General features: G+C 41.7%; 1 protein-coding gene across 4 annotated transcripts in view; it reads left to right on the top strand.

Annotated features, from left to right (window-relative positions):
* The first annotated feature begins 5,291 nt into the window (after positions 1 to 5,291).
* The window catches only part of LOC110501594 (nck-associated protein 5), a 135,602-nt gene continuing 116,499 nt past the window's right edge, over positions 5,292 to 24,394 (top strand). For 3 of the 4 annotated variants that reach the window (XM_090215739.1, XM_090215740.1, XM_090215741.1), the window contains exons 1-2: positions 5,292 to 5,962; positions 24,264 to 24,383. In XM_090215739.1, the coding sequence (XP_090071865.1) occupies positions 24,355 to 24,383 (29 nt within the window). In that variant the 5' untranslated portion in view covers positions 5,292 to 5,962; positions 24,264 to 24,354. Of the gene's footprint in view, positions 5,963 to 20,982; positions 21,092 to 23,482; positions 23,579 to 24,263; positions 24,384 to 24,394 lie in introns of those variants that run through there. The other variant, XM_021579268.3, reaches the window with a different exon arrangement.

Below are 24,394 nucleotides of genomic sequence, written 5' to 3'. Positions count from 1 at the left end.
TGGAACTAGAAGCACAAGCATTTCGCTACACTCGCATTAACATCTGCTAACCATGTGTATGTGACAAATAACATTTGATTTGAGTTATGTCATTATTGCCTTTTGTGATTGGATTTAAAATGACAATTTTCATAGAAATGGCTCACTCCAAAAGTGGTCAAGGATAGGGTTAAGTTTAGGGGTGGTGCTTAAACTATTCAAGATAATATGTTCTAATGTCCTCCACTTTGGAATTTGGGCGATGGTCAGGTCACTTCCTGTTTGGTATAAATAAGAAACTGTGTTTACAGATGGGTCCTTGGTAATTTCCTGTAATTAAGCATACATCGCTTTTAGTCAGTCAGTCTTCTGAAGGCAATTTTTGCCATCCAAGATACAGATGCATAATACCCTAGAGAATCAATGTTATGTATTCATATAAAGCATGCACTTTCACTATACGTTCAACTAATTGCATAAAGTATGCCAATTAAATGAATCTATACTGAACACAAATATAAACACAACATGTAAAGTGTTGGTCCCATGTTTCATGAACTGAAATTAAAGATCCCGGAAATGTTCCATACGCACAAAGCTTATTTCTCTCAAATTTTGGGCAGAAATGTGTATTTAATCCCTGTTAGTGAGCATTTCTCCTTTGCCAAAATAATTCATCCACCTGGCAGGTGTGGCATATAAAGAAGCTGATTAAACAGCATGATAATTACACAGTTGCACCTTGTGCTGGGGTCAATAAAAGGCCATTAAAAAATGTGCAGTTTTGTCACACAACACAATGCCACAGATGTCTCAAGTTTTGAGGGAGCGTGCAATTGGAATCCTGACTGCAGGAATGTCCACACGAGCTGTTGCCAGTTCATTTATTTACCATAAGCCGCCTCAGATGTTGTTTTGGAGAGAGAGTGTGGGCGAGTGGTTTGCAGATGTCAAAGTTGTGAACAGAGTGCCCCATGATGGCAGTGGGGTTATGGTATGGACAGGCATAAAGCTACGGACAACGAACACAGTTGCATTTTATCGATAGCAATTTAAATGCACAAAAATACTGTGATGAAATCCTGAGGTCCACTGTGAGGACCATTTTTTAAAGGAATCTGTGACCAACAGATGCATATCTGTATTCCCAATCATGTAAAATCCGTAGATTAGGGCCTAATAAATGTAGTTAAAATCTATGAAATTGTTGCATGTTTTGCATATTTTTGTTCAGTGTAGCTTGGCTACAAGAGGGATATGTACTGTATGCATGTCCACTATGCATTGTGATAATTCTACTTATTTAATTCACGTTATTACTCATTTATAATTTCATCTTCACATTTTCATGTTTTTAATTGTCTTTGTGTATCTGTGCACTGTGAAATTTGAGTGTTACATTACAGAGTACTGTAGTGTGTATTGTGAGGCTATTTGCCTCCCTTTTGACTCACAGTATTAACCATTTGATGACATGCTGGGGAATTTGGCTAGATGACAAGATAGTGCTGGGACGAGATGATTACACTCATTGGTTACATGAGGGCAGTTCAATCGAGTACAGGCTTAACTGAATGAACAACAAAGGTGGAATTTTATTAAATAGTTTCGGGATTGGCTTCGTCTCTGAAGGAAGATCCTCAAAGCTAGATGATGTGATGCCATCAGCCCCACATACACCCCCCCCCCCACACACACCTCCTGAAAACCCTGCACAGCTAAATCAAGTGTACCTAAAGTAACTGAAAGGAAGGAAACATCATATTATTTTTACCCTGGTCTGTTTTACATACATTTGAAAGCCCACAAGCGATCTGATGGTGTGAGCTATCAATGCATTCCAGAGATAGAATTTGATGTTGCACCCTTGTATGCATGCACCATCGTTATGAATTTATGTACTTGCATGGTTTGTGTACTTTAGGTATGTACTTTAGGTCCTACAGTAGGCTGTATTTGTTTGCATTGGCGTTTAAATGCATTTGTACTTTCCCTCTTAATGTGTGCACATTAATCTCTTTGAGCCTCCAGCTGAGGCTCTTAGTCATACAGTTAATGCAGCCATGCAGCTTCATCTCATCAGTACAGTACATACTGCACAACACACACAAATACACACTCCCTGCCAGCCTTGGGAGCATCAGGCCCCAATGTAGGTCACAGCATAAGCCCAGGGGTGTCCTGGTCCTCCCAACACTCTCACACACACGTATGGACTTGTACATGGAACCCTATTCACATTTTTGCTATTTTAACATCCAAACAGTATCTACCTCAAACTCATATATTAGCACTCACTCTGCACTTTGTTTTGAAAAGCTACCTAATGTAATCTAAGCAGCTGTCACTCATGTCCCCATGTATTAGCTTACTTTTATGGGATGAAAATGGTCCAGGTAATGCGTGGCATCTGGTGGCTTAGAACATGTTTGTCAGCCACAAGTCTGAAGTCTCATGTATTTCCCTCATGTAAAGGAAATCAACTGATTGAGCATTAGATAGATAGGTACTTTATTTATTCCCAGGGAAATGTAATTTAAGCTTCTCTCGGTCTCGAGCTCACTCGGGCTCTCTCTCTGCTTCCCTCTCTCACTGTCTTGTTTTTTGCTCTTTTCCTCACTCTCTTTTCCTCCCTCTCTATCAATCTACACCCCACCCTCCCTCCCTATTAACCTCATTAGGCCTAGTGAGTCACTTCTGATAGCCTTAACGACTGTAAATGCAACCATGCTAGATTCTAGGTTGACACTTCCTTCTATAAGGACTTTCAAGGAGGGCCCTTTTAGATACTCACTAGAAAGTGTAGATTAGGTAGTCACTAGGCAAACAGACATTATGATAGAGTGGCATTGGTTGTCTGTTACTGTATATTTCATAGCAATAATATACTGTAGATATTATATCAAATCAGGTGTTAATGTTACAGCCCTTATTTTCACTATAAATATTCATATCTAATAAAATGTTCACTGTAAACATTTCATTGTAATAATCCAGTGTTTTTAGAGTTTTGTGCCTTTTTAGTTCTTCAATAGATGCGACATAGGATTCTTTCGACATGAGTTAGCCTGACAGTGTTTCAACTGAGTGTCATGTGACATGATACAGACATAAAGGATCTGATTTATTTACAACAGTTTCCAACGTACTATTAATAATATTCCAGAGCAGTTATTTTTTTCTCTCTCTGCCCTGTCAAATGCATAGATAACTCCGTCTTCAGTGCATCTTTTATTAAATCATACGACTCCGCTGAAGAAGGACTAATAAATGATGTGCGCAAATGGGCAACCATTCATAAGCAAGTTATTAAGCTGATATGTGAAACATAACATTTTTTTCTTAAGTAAGGTGTTTTCGCTGTGATTTTATCATTTTATTTCGGATAATTTGAGACCTGAGGCCAATTCAGTCGTTACAGCATAACATTATCTTCCTCGGCAGTACCCAAAAGTCAAACGCATTCCTTTTAAACCTAATTTATTCTGCCAATTCAAAGAAAGTAATGTATACCGTTGGTCAAATATCTTGGAACTACCTTTTGACGCAGTGTTAGAATAATTGCCCTTCTCATGTAAAGTATTATGTATGTATTGTGATTTTGAAGTAGCTTTGGAGGAAACTTACAGTGCCTTGCGAAAGTATTCGGCCCCCTTGAACTTTGCGACCTTTTGCCACATTTCAGGCTTCAAACATAAAGATATAAAACTGTATTTTTTTGTGAAGAATCAACAACAAGTGGGACACAATCATGAAGTGGAACGACATTTATTGGATATTTCAAACTTTTTTAACAAATCAAAAACTGAAAAATTGGGCGTGCAAAATTATTCAGCCCCTTTACTTTCAGTGCAGCAAACTCTCTCCAGAAGTTCAGTGAGGATCTCTGAATGATCCAATGTTGACCTAAATGACTAATGATGATAAATACAATCCACCTGTGTGTAATCAAGTCTCCGTATAAATGCACCTGCACTGTGATAGTCTCAGAGGTCCGTTAAAAGCGCAGAGAGCATCATGAAGAACAAGGAACACACCAGGCAGGTCCGAGATACTGTTGTGAAGAAGTTTAAAACCGGATTTGGATACAAAAAGATTTCCCAAGCTTTAAACATCACCAGGAGCACTGTGCAAGCGATAATATTGAAATGGAAGGAGTATCAGACCACTGCAAATCTACCAAGACCTGGCCGTCCCTCTAAACTTTCAGCTCATACAAGGAGAAGACTGATCGAGATGCAGCCAAGAGGCCCATGATCACTCTGGATGAACTGCAGAGATCTACAGCTGAGGTGGGAGACTCTGTCCATAGGACAACAATCAGTCGTATATTGCACAAATCTGGCCTTTATGGAAGAGTGGCAAGAAGAAAGCCATTTCTTAAAGATATCCATAAAAAGTGTCGTTTAAAGTTTGCCACAAGCCACCTGGGAGACACACCAAACATGTGGAAGAAGGTGCTCTGGTCAGATGAAACCAAAATGGAACTTTTTGGCAACAATGCAAAACGTTATGTTTGGCGTAAAAGCAACACAGCTGAACACACCATCCCCACTGTCAAACATGGTGGTGGCAGCATCATGGTTTGGGCCTGCTTTTCTTCAGCAGGGACAGGGAAGATGGTTAAAATTGATGGGAAGATGGATGGAGCCAAATACAGGACCATTCTGGAAGAAAACCTGATGGAGTCTGCAAAAGACCTGAGACTGGGACGGAGATTTGTCTTCCAACAAGACAATGATCCAAAACATAAAGCAAAATCTACAATGGAATGGTTCAAAAATAAACATATCCAGGTGTTAGAATGGCCAAGTCAAAGTCCAGACCTGAATCCAATTGAGAATCTGTGGAAAGAACTGAAAACTGCTGTTCACAAATGCTCTCCATCCAACCTCACTGAGCTTGAGCTGTTTTGCAAGGAGGAATGGGAAAAAATGTCAGTCTCTCGATGTGCAAAACTGATAGAGACATACCCCAAGCGACTTACAGCTGTAATCGCAGCAAAAGGTGGCGCTACAAAGTATTAACTTAAGGGGGCTGAATAATTTTGCACGCCCAATTTTTCAGTTTTTGATTTGTTAAAAAAGTTTGAAATATCCAATAAATGTCGTTCCACTTCATGATTGTGTCCCACTTGTTGTTGATTCTTCACAAAAAAATACAGTTTTATATCTTTATGTTTGAAGCCTGAAATGTGGCAAAAGGTCGTAAAGTTCAAGGGGGCCGAATACTTTCGCAAGGCACTGTAAGTCTATCATGGTCACTCTCATTAAAATAGTCCAAAATGCAACGGCTATCCTCACCCGCCTTGCAGGAGCAGAACGTGCCACCTATGAAGTCAGCAGTCCCCAACCCCCACCCTGAACACATGTTATACATCCGCTGGGCACAGGCTGAGCATAACGCTGAGACACAGCTGAGAATACGGAGAGAAAGAGAGGGAGAGAAAGAGAGGGGGCACTGAAGTGGAAGTATGAGTGAGCATCAGAGAGAAGGACAGAAATAGAGCGCTAAAGGAACGAATTGCAGAGGGAGGATCAGAGAGAGAGAGCAATGGTGGTGCACATGGGTTTATGGTATTGTTGCAAGAGCCTTTTCTGTCATTTTCTGTGGACATGAACCTCACGTGGATTTTCTCAGACTCCCAGTGGATTTCCCTGCAATTCCTCCCTGGATCTAAACAGCTGTTGAAGACTTGAAGACCAAACCATGCCTTCTCTTCATTGTAGCTTCAACATGGGACCTTGACTGGGTTCCCTGGCTGGATTCTGACTACCACGGATACCCTTCACAATTTTTTATTTAACTCTATCTTAGTCCAAATGAGATCAAAATACCTATTTTTCAAGGGAGACCTGACGACGAAGGATGGCGCTATGTGGCACCTCCACTAAGCACCACCCCTCAGTGCATGCTCTGCAGTGAAGATTCCTCCATGTGCTATCTATACTGACGTCCCTAATCGTGGATAGCCACTGACAGGGTAAGATGCTGCCATGATGGCTGCTTTGAATTAATGGCTGTCATGTAGAAATGTAAGACTGTTCAGTGTGGCATTGAATTACCACATCGTAGGTGTGTTATACATGGCCTGAGAATTGCTCTGGTAGCACCTATCTAAGCAAGTCTGCACACACATCCAAAAAGGCGATTACAGAATTTTGAGAAGTACGTAGTCATGTGTTGAAAGTGCGTAGCAGCCGATATGTGATATATTGCTTCCTGATGAATAGGTAGTCTCATACAATAGAAATGGAAGACTATGGCAACAACACCACAGCAGCCCTGAATAGGACAGAGCACTTACTCAACAGTGGATGTGATGTGGCTCAGGGCAAGGGGATGGTCAATGTCCACAGCTAGATTTTCATGCTTGGCCCGTCAAGGCACACAATCGACTATGTGGACAAGGGAGACTGAGAAATGCATTTAGGAAGAGGTAATTTGTCTAAATTTTTTGGATACAGTACAGTAATTAGTCTAAATTTTTTCTGGATACAGTACAACAAGAAGATGATAGACAGTGAAACATAGATATGTATGCATATGGTAGTGTGCATACATTTTTATTTAATTAAATCAAATAGTTAATGTAATCAAGGTGTTGTTTATGTAATCAAGACATATGTGCGTGCTGCAGCAAGCAATAGCTTGGGAACTATGATGGCTAGCCCCGCTTATACAGACGTAGCGGTGTTGTAACCAAGCTAAATGTAATGCACACCCACACAACAATTATTAGATGTCGAGGTTAAGTTCATTTTCAGCTGACTTCGGAGGTTTAAACAACAGTTTTTTATACTTTATTTTAGAACATTACTGGAGTTGTTTCCAGAACAGTTGGTCCAGCAGAGGACACTGCCGTAATGTCTGTTAGCACTACTGCTGAATCTGAGAAGTGGGGGGGACATAGTTGGTTCTGGGTTCTGGAATAAAACAGCACAGTACACTGTATTAAGACAAATTAAGTCAAATTATTAAGTTGTCTGGGTTGCAGCTGCATGTGATTTACTGAAGATGTATGTATTTAAATGCTCCGGGGGAAGGTCCCAAGGCCAATGTGAGAGGAAGAGGAAAGCTTCCTCAATTATACCAATTTACCCCCTACCCAGAGGAAGACATTTAATGACACTTTTCTGGCCCAAGTCTTTCCATATAAGCACACATACAGAAAACTGCTGCTGCTGACAAGACGGTAATGGAATGACTGTAGGCCCATCCTCAGTTGTTCCCATACCATGGGCTCAATTTAGGACTGTGGCTTACATGTTTGCACACATTTAAGTATTGCTCACGTAAGGTTCAACATAATCTTACTCTTATATTTTCACTTGTCATGGGAACAATTTGTGAGGATAATGTGGAACTACACAGCAAATTCTCTAGTAAAAAATACAGTGCCTTGCGAAAGTATTCGGCCCCCTTGAACTTTGCGACCTTTTGCCACATTTCAGGCTTCAAACATATTTTTTGTGAATCAACAACAAGTGGGACACAATCATGAAGTGGAACGACATTTATTGGATATTTCAAACTTTTTTAACAAATCAAAAACTGATAAATTGGGCGTTCAAAATTATTCAGCCCCCTTAAGTTAATACTTTGTAGCGCCACCTTTTGCTGCGATTACAGCTGTAAGTCGCTTGGGGTATGTCTCTATCAGTTATGCACATTCGAGAGACTGACATTTTTTCCCATTCCTCCTTGCAAAACAGCTCAAGCTCAGTGAGGTTGGATGGAGAGCATTTGTGAACAGCAGTTTTCAGTTCTTTCCACAGATTCTCGATTGGATTCTGGTCTGGACTTTGACTTGGCCATTCTAACACCTGGATATGTTTATTTTTTAACCATTCCATTGTAGATTTTGCTTTATGTTTTGGATCATTGTCTTGTTGGAAGACAAATCTCCGTCCCAGTCTCAGGTCTTTTGCAGACTCCATCAGGTTTTCTTCCAGAATGGTCCTGTATTTGGCTCCATCCATCTTCCCATCAATTTTAACCATCTTCCCTGTCCCTGCTGAAGAAAAGCAGGCCCAAACCATGATGCTGCCACCACCATGTTTGACAGTGGGGATGGTGTGTTCAGCTGTGTTGCTTTTACGCCAAACATAACGTTTTGCATTGTTGCCAAAAAGTTCCATTTTGGTTTCATCTGACCAGAGCACCTTCTTCCACATGTTTGGTGTGTCTCCCAGGTGGCTTGTGGCAAACTTTAAACAACACTTTTTATGGATATCTTTAAGAAATGGCTTTCTTCTTGCCACTCTTCCATAAAGGCCAGATTTGTGCAATATACGACTGATTGTTGTCCTATGGACAGTCTCCCACCTCAGCTGTAGATCTCTGCAGTTCATCCAGAGTGATCATGGGTCTCTTGGCTGCATCTCTGATCAGTCTTCTCCTTGTATGAGCTGAAAGTTTAGAGGGACGGCCAGGTCTTGGTAGATTTGCAGTGGTCTGATACTCCTTCCATTTCAATATTATCGCTTGCACAGTGCTCCTTGGGATGTTTAAAGCTTGGGAAATCTTTTTGTATCCAAATCCGGTTTTAAACTTCTTCACAACAGTATCTCGGACCTGCCTGGTGTGTTCCTTGTTCTTCATGATGCTCTCTGCGCTTTTAACGGACCTCTGAGACTATCACAGTGCAGGTGCATTTATACGGAGACTTGATTACACACAGGTGGATTGTATTTATCATCATTAGTCATTTAGGTCAACAGTGGATCATTCAGAGATCCTCACTGAACTTCTGGAGAGAGTTTGCTGCACTGAAAGTAAAGGGGCTGAATAATTTTGCAAGCCCAATTTTTCAGTTTTTGATTTGTTAAAAAAGTTTGAAATATCCAATAAATGTCGTTCCACTTCATGATTGTGTCCCACTTGTTGTTGATTCTTCACAAAAAAATATAGTTTTATATCTTTATGTTTGAAGCCTGAAATGTGGCAAAAGGTCGCAAAGTTCAAGGGGGCCGAATACTTTCGCAAGGCACTGTATATGAAAAAAGAACACTGTTAAATCAACACTGACAGTGGACCCATATATTGTTGTGGCCAAAAGTTTTGAGAATGACACAAATATTAATTTTCACAAAGTCTGCTGCCTCAGTCTGTATGATGGCAATTTGCATATACTCCAGAATGTTATGAAGAGTGATCAGATGAATTGCAATTAATTGCAAAGTCCCTCTTTGCTATGCAAATGAACTGAATCCCCCAAAAACATTTCCACTGCATTTCAACCCTGCCACAAAAGGACCAGCTGACATCATGTCAGTGATTCTCTCGTTAACACAGGTGTGAGTGTTGACGAGGACAAGGCTGGAGATCACTCTGTCATGCTGATTGAGTTCGAATAACAGACTGGAAGCTTCAAACGGAGGGTGGTGCTTGGAATCATTGTTCTTCCTCTGTCAAAAATGGTTACCTGCAAGGAACACGTGCCGTCATCATTGCACAAAAAGGGCTTCGCAGGCAAGGATATTGCTGCCAGTAAGATTGCACCTAAATCAACCATTTATCGGATCATCAAGAACTTCAGGGAGAATGGTTCAATTGTTGAAGGCTTCAGGGCGCCCAAGAAAGTCCAGCAAGCGCCAGGACCGTCTCTCCTAAAGTTGATTCAGCTGTGGGATCGGGGCACCACCAGTACAGAGCTTGCTCAGGAATGGCAGCAGGCAGGTGTGAGTGCATCTGCACGCACAGTGAGGCGAAGACTTTTGGATGATGGCCTGGTGTCACGACTTCCTCCAAAGTTGGTTCCTCCCCTTGTTCGGGAGGCGTTCGGCGATCAACGTCACCGGCTTTCTAGCCATCGCCGCTCCATTTTTCATATGTCCATTTGTCCATTTGTCTTGTTCCATACACACCTGATTTTCATTCCCCAATCAATCTACATGTATTTAGTCCTCTGTTCCCCATCATGTCTTTGTGTGTAATTGTTCATTGTTTATGGTGTATGTTCATGTAACGGATGTGAAACGGCTAGCTTAGTTAACGGTGCGCGCTAAATAGCGTTTCAATCGGTGACGTCACTTACTCTGAGACCTTGAAGTAGTAGTTCCCCTTGCTCTGCAAGGGCCGCGGCTTTTGTGGAGCGATGGGTAACGATGCTTCGTGGGTGACTGTTGTTGATGTGTGCAGAGGGTCCCTGGTTCGCGCTCGGGTATGGGCGAGGGGACGGTATAAAGTTATACTGTTACATTAATGCTGTTGACCCGGATCACTGGTTGCTGCGGAAAAGGAGGAAGGTCAAAAGGGGGGTGAGTGTAACGGTAGTGAAACGGCTAGCTTAGTTAGCGGTGCGCGCTAAATAGCGTTTCAATCGGTGACGTCACTTGCTCTGAGACCTTGAAGTAGTAGTTCCCCTTGCTCTGCAAGGGCTGCGGCTTTTGTGGAGCGATGGGTGCTTCGTGGGTGACTGTTGTTGATGTGTGCAGAGGGTCCCTGGTTCGCGCCCGGGTATGGGCGAGGGGACGGTCTAAAGTCATTTTTGTGCCTATTGTTGAAAGGAATAAAAGTGTGCATATTTACTCTATTCTGCTCTCCTGCACCTGACTTTGCCTCCCTTACACCGCCATAACACCTGGTGTCAAGAAGGGCAGCAAAGAAGCCACTTCTCACCAGGAAAAACTGCTGAGGACTGGGGTAAAGTCATTTTCTCTGAAGAATCCCCTTTCCGATTGTTTGGGGCATCCGGAAATGTCCGGAGAAGACAAGGTGAGCGCTACCATCAGTCCTGTGTCATGCCAACAGTAAAGCATCCTGAGACCATTCATGTGTGGGGTTGCTTCTCAGCCAAGGGAGTGGGCTCACTCACAATTTTGCCTGAGAACACAGCCATGAATAAAGAATGGTACCAACACATCCTCCGAGAGCAACTTCTCCCAACCATCCAGGAACAGTTTGGTGACAAACAATGCCTTTTCCAGCATGATGGAGCACCTTGCCATAAGGCAAAAGTGATAACTAAGTGGCTCTGGGAACAAAACATCGATATTTTGGGTCCATGGCCAGGAAACTCCACAGACATGAATCCCATTGCAAACTTGTGGTCAATCCTCAAGAGGCGGGTGGACAAACAAAAACCCACAAATTCTGACAAACTCCAAGCATTGATTATGCAAGAATGGGCTGCCATCAGTCAGGATGTGGCCAGAAGTTAATTGACAGCATGGCCGCGACTGTACAAATGGCAACAGTGTTAAATTAGCGTGCTGCTAAAGCCTTATTCAAATATTTCCCAGTGTCTTGCCTTACCCAGAGTTACCACCCATGACTGTATTTTTTATTGACAGACATGGTTGTTGCATTCATCCATTTTCAGCCCTATGGACTTCACCAATTGAGATCCTATGGGAATATGTTATAATAAATACAGTGCCTTCGGAAAATATTCAGACCCCTTGACTTTTTCCACATTTCGTTACATTACATTTCCTCAGCAATCTACACACAATACACCATAATGACAAAGTGAAAACAGGTTTTTAGAAATTGTAGCAAATTTATTAAAAACAAAAAACAGATACCTTATTGACATAAGTAAAAATGTTAACACAATAGCATATGTATTTCAATATCTATGTTTGTGCATGCACATTGCTTAATTAAAAGTCCCAGGGCCACTTGATTTCTGAAACGTAGGACCTCTTTAGGTATCAATTTTATATAATATATTTCTAAAAAAAATACATATATATAATTTGATGAAACATTGAATTTGGCCATCGTTTTATTTCCCCAAAGAAACGCATTGTATAACAGATTCATTCAGAACTGAGTGCTCGGATTGGGGTGTAGGTTTTTTAGCATAACCTGAAGGTAGGTAGGGGCAGTTCCGCTTTCTGTTCTGTAGGTAAGCACCATGGTCTTGTAGCCAGTGGAGTGTGTTAAGGAGCTGGGTAACAAGAGAACTTTGGAAGGTTGAAAACCAGGCAGCCTGTAGCGTTCTGGATAAGTTGCAGGGGTTTGATGACAAAGCGAGGAGCCCAGCCAACAGCGAGTTGGGAGTCCAGATGGGAGAGGACAAGTGCCTGAATTAGGACTTGCGCCACTTCATGTGTGAGGTAAGGTTGTACTCTACGGATGTTGTAGAGCATGAACCTGCAGGACTGAGTCACTGCTTTGATGTTTGCAGAGAACAACAGGGTGTTTTCCAGGGTCACGCCAAGGTTCTTTGCACTTTGGGAGGGTGACACTGTGGAGTTGTCAACCGTGATGGAGAAGTCTTTAAGCAGGCAGGCCTTCCCCGGGAGAAAGCAGTTCAGTTTTGTTGAGCTTGAGGTGGTGGGCGGATATCCAAGTTGAGATATCTACCAGGCATGCAGAGATGCGTGTTGCCACCTGGGTGTCAGAAAGGGGGAAGGACAAAAGTAGTTGAGTGTAGTTTCAACGAGTAAAATCACATTCATATCTATTCCTCAGAGATCGTAGAAGGTAACAAGACTTCACTATTTCATTAGGGGTGTAGTGTATCCTATAGGACACCATATTTGGTCAGAGAGCGACGCCTTCATAGCACGCCGATGACGCGGGTGGCCATCTCTTGTATCTTTGTCAAATAAGCACCATTTGGGATCAAACAAAGCTAGCTCGATAGCCAATGAGCAGGAGTACCAGGAGTACCCGGAAACCCTGTATATGTTGTAAAATGTAGCTTCTAACCTTGTATGACAGCATGCATTTTCATTTTGAACAAAAATTATAAGGATATTCAGAGTTATGAAAACTGGTTGAAAACTAATTCTGAATGCACGTTGCAGGTGAATAAAAATTCCAGCTGTTGAATATCCTGACTCTGGATGGATTCCAATAGGAATTACGCATCAGTTAGCAAAGTAAGCATTTCACTGTAAGGTCCACACCTGTTGAATTCGACGCATGTGACAAATAAAAGTTGGTTTGATTTTCTGTAAATGCTGGTTGAAGGAAGTGAAATGCTTACTTTACAAGCCCTTAACCAACAATGTTTTAAGAAGTTACAAGGTACCACTAAAGTGAAATGTGTTTGTACCCCTTTTATCTAAACCTTTTATTCTGAGTGTAATACAATGGACTGAAACTCATGGTTTACAGACCACATCAGGCCTGCAAGTCACTTTAAGCAGGATTGAACGGTGATTCCAATTGGAATCTAGCCAGTGTGGGTATTTCCCCCCAAAATGTCACCCACAACCTTTATTTAGAATGACTGCCAGGGTTGGGAAGACTATGCTATGAGACTATCTAAAGCGTCTAAACTGGAACAAGCATTTCAGTAATGGGTGTAATAAGTCCAACTAACATATTGGATTAGTTTAGAAATTTTTTGAAAATGTATATTTGAGTAGTATAAAAATAACGACTAAATAAATCAATCAATGTACATGCACAAACAATTCAAAAAATCTAACTGCAATAGAGCTTGTAGGGAAATATGAAAATCATGGGTGTGGTTTTGGTTCAAAGTGATTCAGGCCCCTTTATTAGGGTAAAACTAGGCCCTCAAATTATGAATGATGTATGATAGGCGGTGTTTACACAGGCAGCCAAATTCTGATCTTTTTTCACTAAGTTGTCTTTTGACCAATCAGATCAGCGCAGAAAAAGATCCGATGTGAAAAGATCTGTTGTGATTGGTCAAAATACCAATTACTGAAAAAAATATCAGAATTGGGCTGCCTGTCTCAACATTGCAGTACTGTGTTAAATTCATTTTTTTTATGACTACATATTCAGTTAGCATCTCACTTGGTGAAGTCCATAGGACCCAAAAATGGATGAATGCAACAATGATGTCTCTGTTAATAACAGATACAGTCATGGGTGGTAAAGTCTACAATTTACTCGAAAGGCACTCTGGGAAATATTTGAATAAGGCTTTACACTAAGCAGTGTGTTAATTTAACACTGTTCCGGTGTGTATATGGGTCCACAGACTCCACACATTCAGTGTTGATTTAACACACAGTGTTAATTCTTATTTTTTATGTTGGATCATTTGGTGTGTATTAATCCACTATGACCATTGGCTACAATGTTATGCTCTACCCGGGTCACCATACAGTGGATGTTTTATTTATCTGAGCATATGAGGGCCTATCAAGGTTGTCCTCACAGTAAATCCCAACAGTGGGTGAATCATTTGACTTGGTAATGTAATTATGCAACAAACAAACCACAGTACAGCAGCACTTGTACAGCCCTTTTGTAACAATTCTCCCCCGTCTGAGGAAGAGTAGTCAAGATCGGACCAATACGCAGCGTGGTAAGTGTCCATGAGAATATTTTAATATAACAGAACACAAAACAAAAATAACACAGAGAATGTAAGAAACAAAACAGTCCTGTCAGGTGAAACAACACAAAACAGAAAACAACTACCCACAAACACAGGTGGGAACCATACCATACCTAAGTATGGTTCTCAATCAGAGACAACGATTAACAGCTGCCCCTGATTGGGAACCATACCAGGCCAAGCACATATAAGTACAAAACCTAGAACAAAACATAGAATGCCCACCCCAACTCACGCCCTGACCAAACAAAATAGAGACATAAAAAATGAACTTAGGTCAGGACGTGTGACGACCCTCCCACTCTGTCTGCTGTATTCTCTCTTTGTTCTTGTTTCCTTATTAGGATGCCGGTGGGCGGAGTTGGAAGGGTCATCAGCTACATGGGAAACACCTGGGCCAGGTGTGTCCCAGGATAAATAGACCTCTTCCACATTCATGGAGGAGATTCTCTCCATGCAGATACTTTTCTAGATTTTGTTGTGTTTCTTGGTGGCGTTTTGGTTGTTTGCTTTGGCACCTTTCAACACCCTGCATTATCACATTCATACATGCAAAACACTCACTTACTCTACTGATTACACACACCATTGTATATTATACTTAGTTACTTTTTTTAATAAATATATATTTTGTTACTCCTCATCTCCACGTTGTCTCCCTTTTTGTTACGGGCTTTGAGCCGGTTCGTGACAAGTGGGGGCTCATCCGGGATCTTTGAACTATTGGTTTGGGAGACCGTGGAGGTACGTGTTTAGTTTGAATATTTTGTTTGAGTTTGATAGGCCCAATATTGGTTGCTTTTGTTTGGTTTGTGTGCTGCATTGGAGAGAGTATAATGGTTAGTTTCCAGGCCCTGCCTAGCCTTGGAACTCTTGTTATACTTTCTGTTGGGACATCAGTCTGAGGTGAGTAATTGGCTGTGTACCTCGGTGGGAGATTTGGGTAGGGTAGTGGAACTTGCTACACGGAGCTATAGCCTTTTTCCCCTGATAGGCTTAGTGATGTGTTTCATTTTTTTGGAATATGTTGGGCATGGTTAATGTTTATTTTTTGTGTGGTGTCTGTGGACTGAGCAGTTGTCTCAGGGGCACATCCGTGGCTTGGTGGAACTTGCCAGCATGCTGGGGAGTTTTTTTCCTTGCCAGCGGGCTACAGTGCATCAATTCCCACCGCAAATCCGCACGAAGACTAGGGTTGAGTTACAGAGCTTCCCCAAAACCTACAGTATCTCATCTCTCCTGTGGTGCTCAGGGTGATTGTCAATTCTCGGGTTGTGGTCTGGTGTGCTCAGCAGAGGGGAAGAATGAGATTTTTTTTTTTGTGACTATGTAGAGTTCATTCGGAATTGTTAGATTTAGGTACTAAAGAACAGCTGAAGGTCGCTGAACACTACAAGGTTGAAATTAGTGATAAATGTTTAAAGAATTATATTAGGTTGATATTGAAGGCCAATCTGATGGAGAGTGGTATTCTTGAAGTTACCACTGGGCCAGTCTCTGCTGAGGACTTGTCTTCTCCCCATAATGTTACAATGGCCATTCCATCGTTTAGTCCTTAGTAGCCTTTTTGAACAGCAGAAAGAACTGCTTCTGTTACAGCTAGAGCATGATCGGCAGCATGATCCTGAGAAGCTAGAGCATGATCGTGTAAAGTTCGAAAAGGAATTGGCATTTAAACAAGATATGGAGCGTGCTAAAATCAAGTTGCAACAAGAAAGTGTAGAGTTGGTTAGGGAAGGAAAGATCTCAGGGGAGTGTTTGTTCTGGGAAGGTGACCCAGATTTACCTAGGGGTAGTTCCTCTTTTGGTCGTGCCCCAGAGATATTTGATATTGTTGGGAACTTTTTAATGAAAAAGACCCTGAGACATTATTTTTGTTGTTTGAGTGTTTCTGCCTATGCAGTTGTGACTTTCCAAGGGCTGTGTGATCTGAGTATGTTAGAGCAATTTAAGGACACAATTCCTGATCGTATTGCCACGTATATTAACGAACGGAAAGTAAAGAATGTCGCTGAAGCTGCGGTTTTGGCAGACGAGTATGTGTTGACTCACAAGTGTCGTTGCAGAGCCCCATATTCGGAAAGAGTGGGGGCGTTCGGATAGATTTGGGCTTTGCTCACCGAGATACTTTGGTTCACAGGCAGTTCTATTCAACTAGGGTTGAGCCTAACTCTCATGGAAAAGCTGACTTTGGGCAGGAGTGTCACTACTGTCAAGGTTCAGGTCATTGGAAAAACAAATGTCCACTTCTCAAGTCCGCAAAATCTAAGCCTACCGCGTTAGCTGCACCTGTTCCACATCAGTTCACTCATGACTCATTTCCTTAGGCCCAGGAGAATGTGAAAGTCCATATTGATCCAGACTATTTACCTTTCATTACGGAAGGTTTTGTGTCTGTTAGGAAGTAAAGACCTAGTGCCAGTGAAGATCCTGAGACACAGGTGCCTCTGAATCATTTGTGTTGGAGTCTGTGTTACCCTTTACTGCTGAGACTGATTCGGGGAATAGTGTTCTAATTAGGGGAATAGGTTTGAATACTCTGTCAATTCCATTGCATAAACTGATGTTGGATTGTGAGCTGGTGAAGTTGTTGTGGGGGTGCGCCCTTCCTTGCCTATTGAGGGTATCGACGTTATCCTTGGGAATAACTTGGCTGGTGAGCGTGTATGGCCTGTCGTATTTCCATCTCTAGTGGTTTCCACTAAGCCGTCATTTGTTGGGATTCCCGATGAGTGTACAGAGTTTCCCAGAGGTGTTCTCTGCGTGTGCAGTGACACGTTCTATGAGCCGTGGTGAACTGGTCACTGCGCCGACTAATGATGATGATACAAAGAAGTGTCACTTTTTTCCCTGTTATCCCGTTATCTGTAACCCGCTCAGATCTGATCAATGCGCAACGGGATAACCCCATGTTAGAAGAGTTGCGTGACCAAATTGTGCATGTAGAACAGTTGGGAGATGTCGCCCATGGCTATTTTCTCCAAGAGGATGTCCTGATGAGAAAGTGGGTGTCTCATGATAGTTGTTTTCTGGGGGTGGCAATTAGTCAGGTTGTTGTACCAGTTAAGCTTCGTGAGTTGGTGTTGGAAACTTCTCACAGCGACATTGCTGGACATATGGGGGTGAGGAAAACCTACAATCGCATATTAAGACATTTCTTTTAGCCTAGATTAAAGAGGGATGTTTCTGATTTTATTAACTTGTCACACCTGTTAATTAACTGATAAGCCTAATCAAGCTAAGCCGGTACCCTTGTTTCCTATTCCTGTACTCAGCCAACCTTTTGAGTATCTGGTTATTGACTGTGTGGGTCCTCTGCCGCGTTCTAAAAAGGGTAGCAGTTACCTGTTCACTGTGATGTGTCAGACCACTAGGTTTCCTGCTGCCTATCCTCTCCGATCTATCACGACTAAGTCTGTGGTAAAAGCTTTGACTCAGGGATTCCAAACAATGAGAGAAACTAAGGTCATTCAGTGATCAAGGATCTAATTTCACCTCTAATCGGTTTAGTCAGGTTCTTCAACAACTCCATATTAAACACAATTTGTCTAGCGCCTATCATGCGCTAAGTCAAGAAGCACTGGAACGTTTCCATCAAACACAAGTCTTTGTTGAGAGCTTATTGTACTAGATGGATAAGGATTGGGAGGAGGGGTTGCCTTGGTTACTGTTAGCCGCTAGGGAAGTTTCACAGGAGAGCACGGGTTTCAGTCTAAATGACCTTGTATTTGGACATAGGGTGCGTGGACTTTTATCTGTTCTCCAAGATGACTGGAAGTCTCCCGAGCCTCCTCAGTCCCTGTTATCGTATGTGTGTGATTTCCAGCGACGCCTGTACGCCGCTGGTGAAATGGCTAAAGAGAAGTTATCATCTTCACAGGAGAGGATGAAGGGCATATTTGATCGCCGAACTGAGCCTCGTCACTTTAGTCCGGGTGACCAGGTTCTTGCGCTGCTGCCAATTGTTGGTTCTCCTTTTCAAGCCAAGTTTCAAGGTCCATATACAGTGGTGTGCCAGTACACTGAGCAAAATTATCTAGTTGCCACTCCAGAACAGAGGAAAGCACACCAGCTGTGCCATGTAAATCTGTTAAAACCCTATTATGCACGTTCCTCAGACAGAACAGTGGGAGTCTACAGAGGATGGTAAAACCTGTTCTTTTGGCTGATACCGTTGTTTCCTTGGGTTCTTGTCGTGCTTGATCTGTGCATGAGGAGGATGTTCCTGGTCCTGACGATTGTATATTGCAGGGTAGACTGAAAAATTCAGAAACACAGGATATTTTAGACAGTCTTCTCCCTCACCTACCTGTTGATGGGCGGAAAGTGATGGTTGGTCTGATACAGATTTCCAGGTTTGTTTTCTGATACACCTACGCATACAAACTTAATAGAACATGATATTGACATTGGAGATGCTGACCCCATTCGTCAGCGGTTCTATAGAGTTTCTTCAGAGAAACTACGTTGTCTGGATGCTGAGGTCAAGTACATGCTGACATGCTGGAGAGTAAGATAGCAGAGCCTTCTTTCTCCAGTTGGGCTTCTCCCTGTCAGTAAATCGGATGAAACAAACCGATTTTGTACGACTACCGTAAGGTAAACAGTGTCACAAAGCCAGATTCATTTCCTCTTTCTCGAATGGAGGACTGTTGATGAAGTCGGTGCAGCTAAGTTTGTGAGCAAATTTGACTGACGACTAGGGCACTTGGAATCACTGCCTTTATTGCACCCTTTGGTCTGTACTCGTATTCGGTTTAGGTCTGCGTAATGCACCTGCCACTTCAGCAACTTATGAACAAGGGTTGTCGCCGGTCTGACCGGGTGCGCTGTTTATTTCTGACGATGTAGTTATATATGCAGATACTTGGGAAGAACATTCAACATATTCAATCCTTGTTCAAACGTCTGGCTGATTGTGAGGCGACCCGCAATCTGGCTAAATGTGAGTTTGCTCAGGCGACCGTTACATACCTTGGAAAAGTGGTTGGGCAGGGTGAAGTGTGTCCTGCTCGGGCTAAAGTGGTGGCTATTGATGCTTCTCCACCACCAACTACTAAAAAGGAACTGATGCGTTTCTTGTGCATGATTGGTTATTACCGTAGTTTTTGTAATAACTTCTCTACTGTGGTCGCTCCCTTGACAGATATGCTGAAAGCTAAGGCTGTTTACATTTGGTCTACTCGTTGTCAACACGCTTTTGAAAATGCAAAGAGGTAGCTTACCTCAACTCCGGTGCAGGCTGCTCCTTGTGTGGATTTGTAATTTACCTTGCAGGTGGATGCTTGTCATGTGGGGGCAGGTGCAGTTTTGCTGCAAGCAGATGTGTCTGGGGTTGAGAGGCCTGTTTCTTTTCTAAGAAGTTTAACGATTATCAGTTGAACTATTCGGTTATTGAAAAGGAAGCGCTAGCACTCATTTGGGCGCTACAACACTTCGAAGTGTATGTCGGGGGTAGTACCTATTGTGGTCTTCACCGACCATAACCCCCTCACTTTTTTGAGGTCCATGATGTGTCCAAACCAGAGGATAATGCGATGGTGTTTATTTTTACAATCATTCCATCTCGATGTGCGGCACATCCGGGGGATTGAAAACGTGATTGCTGATGCGCCCTGTTCCTAAATGTTTACGTGACTGACCATTATTTCGTATTGTCATGTTCTCTCTGTCCTGTCTGCCCCCTCCTGGTCTTGTTTTCTACTTTCCTCTTAAATGTTGCTTCCTGTGCGACGGTTGCTGAGGTCTGGGGAGGAGGTTGGCTGTGTCAATTTGGGACGCAGGGGCTGTGTCAATTTGGGACGCAGGGGCTGTGTCGTTGTTCCGGGGGCCTTGTTGGTCCCCGGTTTTATGGGGGGGAATGTGACGAACCTCCCACTCTGTCTGCCATATTCTCTTTGTTCTTGTTTCCTTATTAGGATGCCGGTGGGCGGAGTTGGGAGGGTCGTCAGCTACATGGCAAACACCTGGGCCAGGTGTGTCCCAGGATAAATAGACCTCTTCCACATTCATGGAGACTCTCTCCATGCAGACACCTTTCTAGATAGTTGTTTCTTGGTGGCTTTCAACACCCTGCATTATCACATTCATGCATGCAAAACACTCACTTACACTACTGATTACTGATTACACACACCATTGTATATTATACTTAATTACTTTTTTAATAAATATATATTTTGTTACTCCTTATCTCCACGTCGTCTCCCTTTTGTTACGGGCTTTGAGCCGGTTTGTGACGGGACGTGACACCTTCAACATCCTAGCGTGACATTCCTAGGTCACTTGTCCTGAATTCCAGCAGATCCTAATTCAGTGAACTCTCACACAAATCAAGGATCTTAATTTATTTTGTGGAATAAGATTATCTTATTGTAGCCTCTGAGCTTTCACAATCTCTTTGATTGATATCGCCTACTGTATTTTAAATGCAGAGTCTGCATTAAAAAAAAGATAAATTAGCTGATATCAAGCTAGGTATAATGCTTTCTTAGAACGGTCTTGGTGTTATGATTATGAACCATCTCCATGGATCCATAATCCACAAGCTATAAAATGATGGCATTGTAACCGTGTGCAGATACACATGGTGTGCTGCCATCCTGTTAAAGGTAACAGATTATTTTATTACAATGGTTCAATTGGATTTTCATTGTGTTCAATGGTGTTATTTGCCCCCTAGTGGATGTTTCTGGTACTTAGAAAGACTACGCAAACAGGAAGTAGAGAATTTGTTCTGCACGCATAGAAGCAGCTACAAACAACGCTACGGTGCAGGTCTTTCAATGTAGTTATTTCTTGTCACGCTTCAGCCTTGGAAAATATTTGTTTGTAAGTTCAATTCAAGCATTTAGCTAATGATTATAATCTTGTTATTGATAGCGTTGCTTACATATCAATGTTGGTTGCATTTACTCACAAATTGCAATGCCTTTCATGTATGTCGTTAGCTGTATTACTTTGCTCGTGCGTCATGCAAACGAATTGTAAAATATACAATACTGTAGTTGTTACTGTTCCTAGTGTAATATGCTTATTCTACATAAATGGTTGTGCATTATTAGAGTAATGAAAGGAGCCAATTACCATATGAGTAACAATTAGCTATATGGTTTGGCATCATGCCAGATGCATGGTACCTTAGCGCGTGCTTTGTATTTATGCAACTTCAAATGTATAATGTACAGCTACAGTGTTTCGGTGTGAATTGAATACTAAAGTATATTCTTTTCTGTATTTTGCAGTTTCACAACAAACGTTTTCAATATATTCATTCAAGAAAAGTCACGCCTTGGGAGTTTTATTGAAGACTTAGTTGTTAGCTATCTGTCTAGTTTTGCATGGGAACGCAACTCAAGGGCAGAATACATGGCACTTATCAACTAAGGCATTTAAAAAAAAAAAAAGAGAATCCCCATTAGTCGACATCAATGGCGACAGCTAGTCTTACTCGGATCCGACAGAACTAAAGACATACAGACAAAAGACTTTACAATTTGCATGCATTCAAAAACATTAACATCTAGTGTGTGTGTGCATCTATTAGTTACTCGTACATGTCAGTACATACACACAAGTAGGTCACATGGGGGAGAGGCATTGTGCCGTGAGGTGTTGCTTTATTCATTTTTTGTAACCAGTTTTGCTATTCACTTGTATTATATAAGATGGGAGTTCCATGCACTCATGCCTCAGTAATACTTTATTTTTCCTTGAATTTGTTGTGGGACATAAAAAGGTAAATTCCAGGTCATTCATAATTGCATGTCAAAAGTTCATGCTCTTGGACTGAGCGCTACCTCTGCAGGGGATAATAGAGCAAAAAGATAATTGATAATGTTATGAGGCAACCTGTTATATAATGCCCCTACATAAGACTGCGTTTAATAACCAGTATAGTGCGTTTTCAGTGCATTTTTAAGACAAATATTTGTCCTTTATGTATATTTCCAATACACAGAACATCCATAACAGTGACAAACACAGACATAATGCTAATACAAGAAGAAACATGCTGGGATTAAATCAAACGTGTCACATGACATGGAGCCCCGAGGGTCTAGTAACTGATGGTGTTCACCACTAGATGGGAGTGGTGACCCAAGTTATAGTCAATATTGCCAGGCACCTGATCTTGGCAACGCAGAGACAGAAATTATACAAAATTGACATTCAAATGTATGTCTCGCACATTTGTAGTTAAACTGTAAAATGTTTTGGTAGATACTTCCAGAGATTAAATTGGTTCCTATCCAACAAAATTAAATCATTGCATAATTTTAAATTGCATACAGGTATAATGAAAATCTTTCACTCTGGGAAAGATTGAGTCAATGAACCAACATTTTACTGCAGTTAGCTCATACATACTATCACAGAGCTGACATTGTCTGGAACACACTAGGTTGTGTTACATGTGACTCATTGGTTTTGGATCTTTACAATTCTGTGATTGTTACATCCATTTTTGGACTTTTCAGTTAATGCTATATACCCATTTATTCTTGAAGAATATAACTTTTGAGGCCAGTTGAGAACAAGTCCTCATTTACATCTGCGACCTGGCCAAGATAAAGCAAAGCAAAGCAGTGCAACACACAACAACAGAGTTACACATGGAATAAACAAACGTACAGTCAACACAATAGCCACTTTAAACAATGCCAATTTATATAATGTTTACATACTCTACATTTATCATCTCATATGTATATATTGTACTCTATACCATCTACTGCATTCATATATTTTTATGTACATATTCTTATTCATTCCTTTACATTTAAGGTAGTTGTGAAATTGTTAGGTTAGATTACTTGTTAGATATTACTGCACAAGCATTTTGCTACACTCGTATTACATCTGCTAACCATATGTATGTGACAAATAAAATGTGATTTGATTTGACAATAGAAAAGTCTATATACAGTGTGTGCAACTGAGGTAAGATTAGGGAGATAAGGCAATAAATAGGCCATAGTTGCGAAATAATTACAATTTAGCAATTAAACACGAGTGATAGATGTGCAGAAGATGAACGTGCAAGTAGAGATACTGGGGTGCAAAGGAGAAATAAAATAAAATAACGATATGGGGATGAGGTAGTTGGATTGGTTATTTACAGATGGGCTATGTACAGGTGCAACGATCTGTAAGCTGCTCTGACAGCTGAAGCTTAAAGTTAGTAAGGGAGATATGAGTGATTTTTGAAATTTGTTCCAGTCATTTGCAGCAGAGAACTGAAAGGAAAGGCGACCAATGGAGGAATTGGCTTTGGGGTTGACCAGTGAAATATAACTGCTGGAGCGAGTGCTACAGGTGGGTGCTGCTATGGTGACCAGTGAGCTGAGATAAGGTGGAGCTTTACCTAGCAAAGACTTACAGATGACCTGGAGCCAGTGGGTTTGACAATGAATATGAAGCGAGGGCCAGCCAACGAGAGCATGCAGGTCGCAGTGGTGGGTAGTATATGGGGCTTTGGTGACAAAACGGATGGCACTGTGATAGACTGCATCCAATTTGCTGAGTAGAGTGTTGGGGGCTATTTTGTAAATGACATCACCGAAGTCAAGGAACGGTATGATAGTCAGTTTTACGAGGGTTTGTTTGGCAGCATGAGTGAAGGATGCTTTGTTGCGAAACAGGAAGCCGATTCTAGATTTAATTTTGGATTGGAGATGCTTAATGTGAGTCTGGAAGGAGAGTTTACTGTCTAACCAGTCACCTAGGTATTTGTAGTTGTCCACATATTCTAAGTCAGAACCGTCCAGAGTAGTGATGCTAGACGGGCGGGCAGGTGCGGGCAGCGATCGGTTGAAGAGCATGCTTTTAGTTTTACTTGTCATACCTTCAACCTGTAAACTATGGGGCTTTTACACATTTTTGTGGAGTTCATCTACAGTATCAACAGTTATTTTCTCATGTTGATGAAAAAAGTGAACATATGTAGCCTACTATATTTTTTCATTGTATTAAATTATTATACTATTCATTCCTCTTACAGCCTGAGCGATCCGAAAGTCTAGCCGGAGAACAAACAACATCTGGGCGTGGGGAGAGAGGACAGGGACGAGACTCAGCAAGGATATTAGCAGATGGTGTCACTACAACAACACTTTGTCAGGTACTGTAACG

This window comes from Oncorhynchus mykiss, chromosome 22 (assembly GCF_057628025.1).
Source record: "Oncorhynchus mykiss isolate SJ-2025 chromosome 22, ASM5762802v1, whole genome shotgun sequence".
Lineage (NCBI taxonomy): Eukaryota > Metazoa > Chordata > Actinopteri > Salmoniformes > Salmonidae > Oncorhynchus > Oncorhynchus mykiss.
This window is presented reverse-complemented; position numbering and strand designations above follow the sequence as displayed.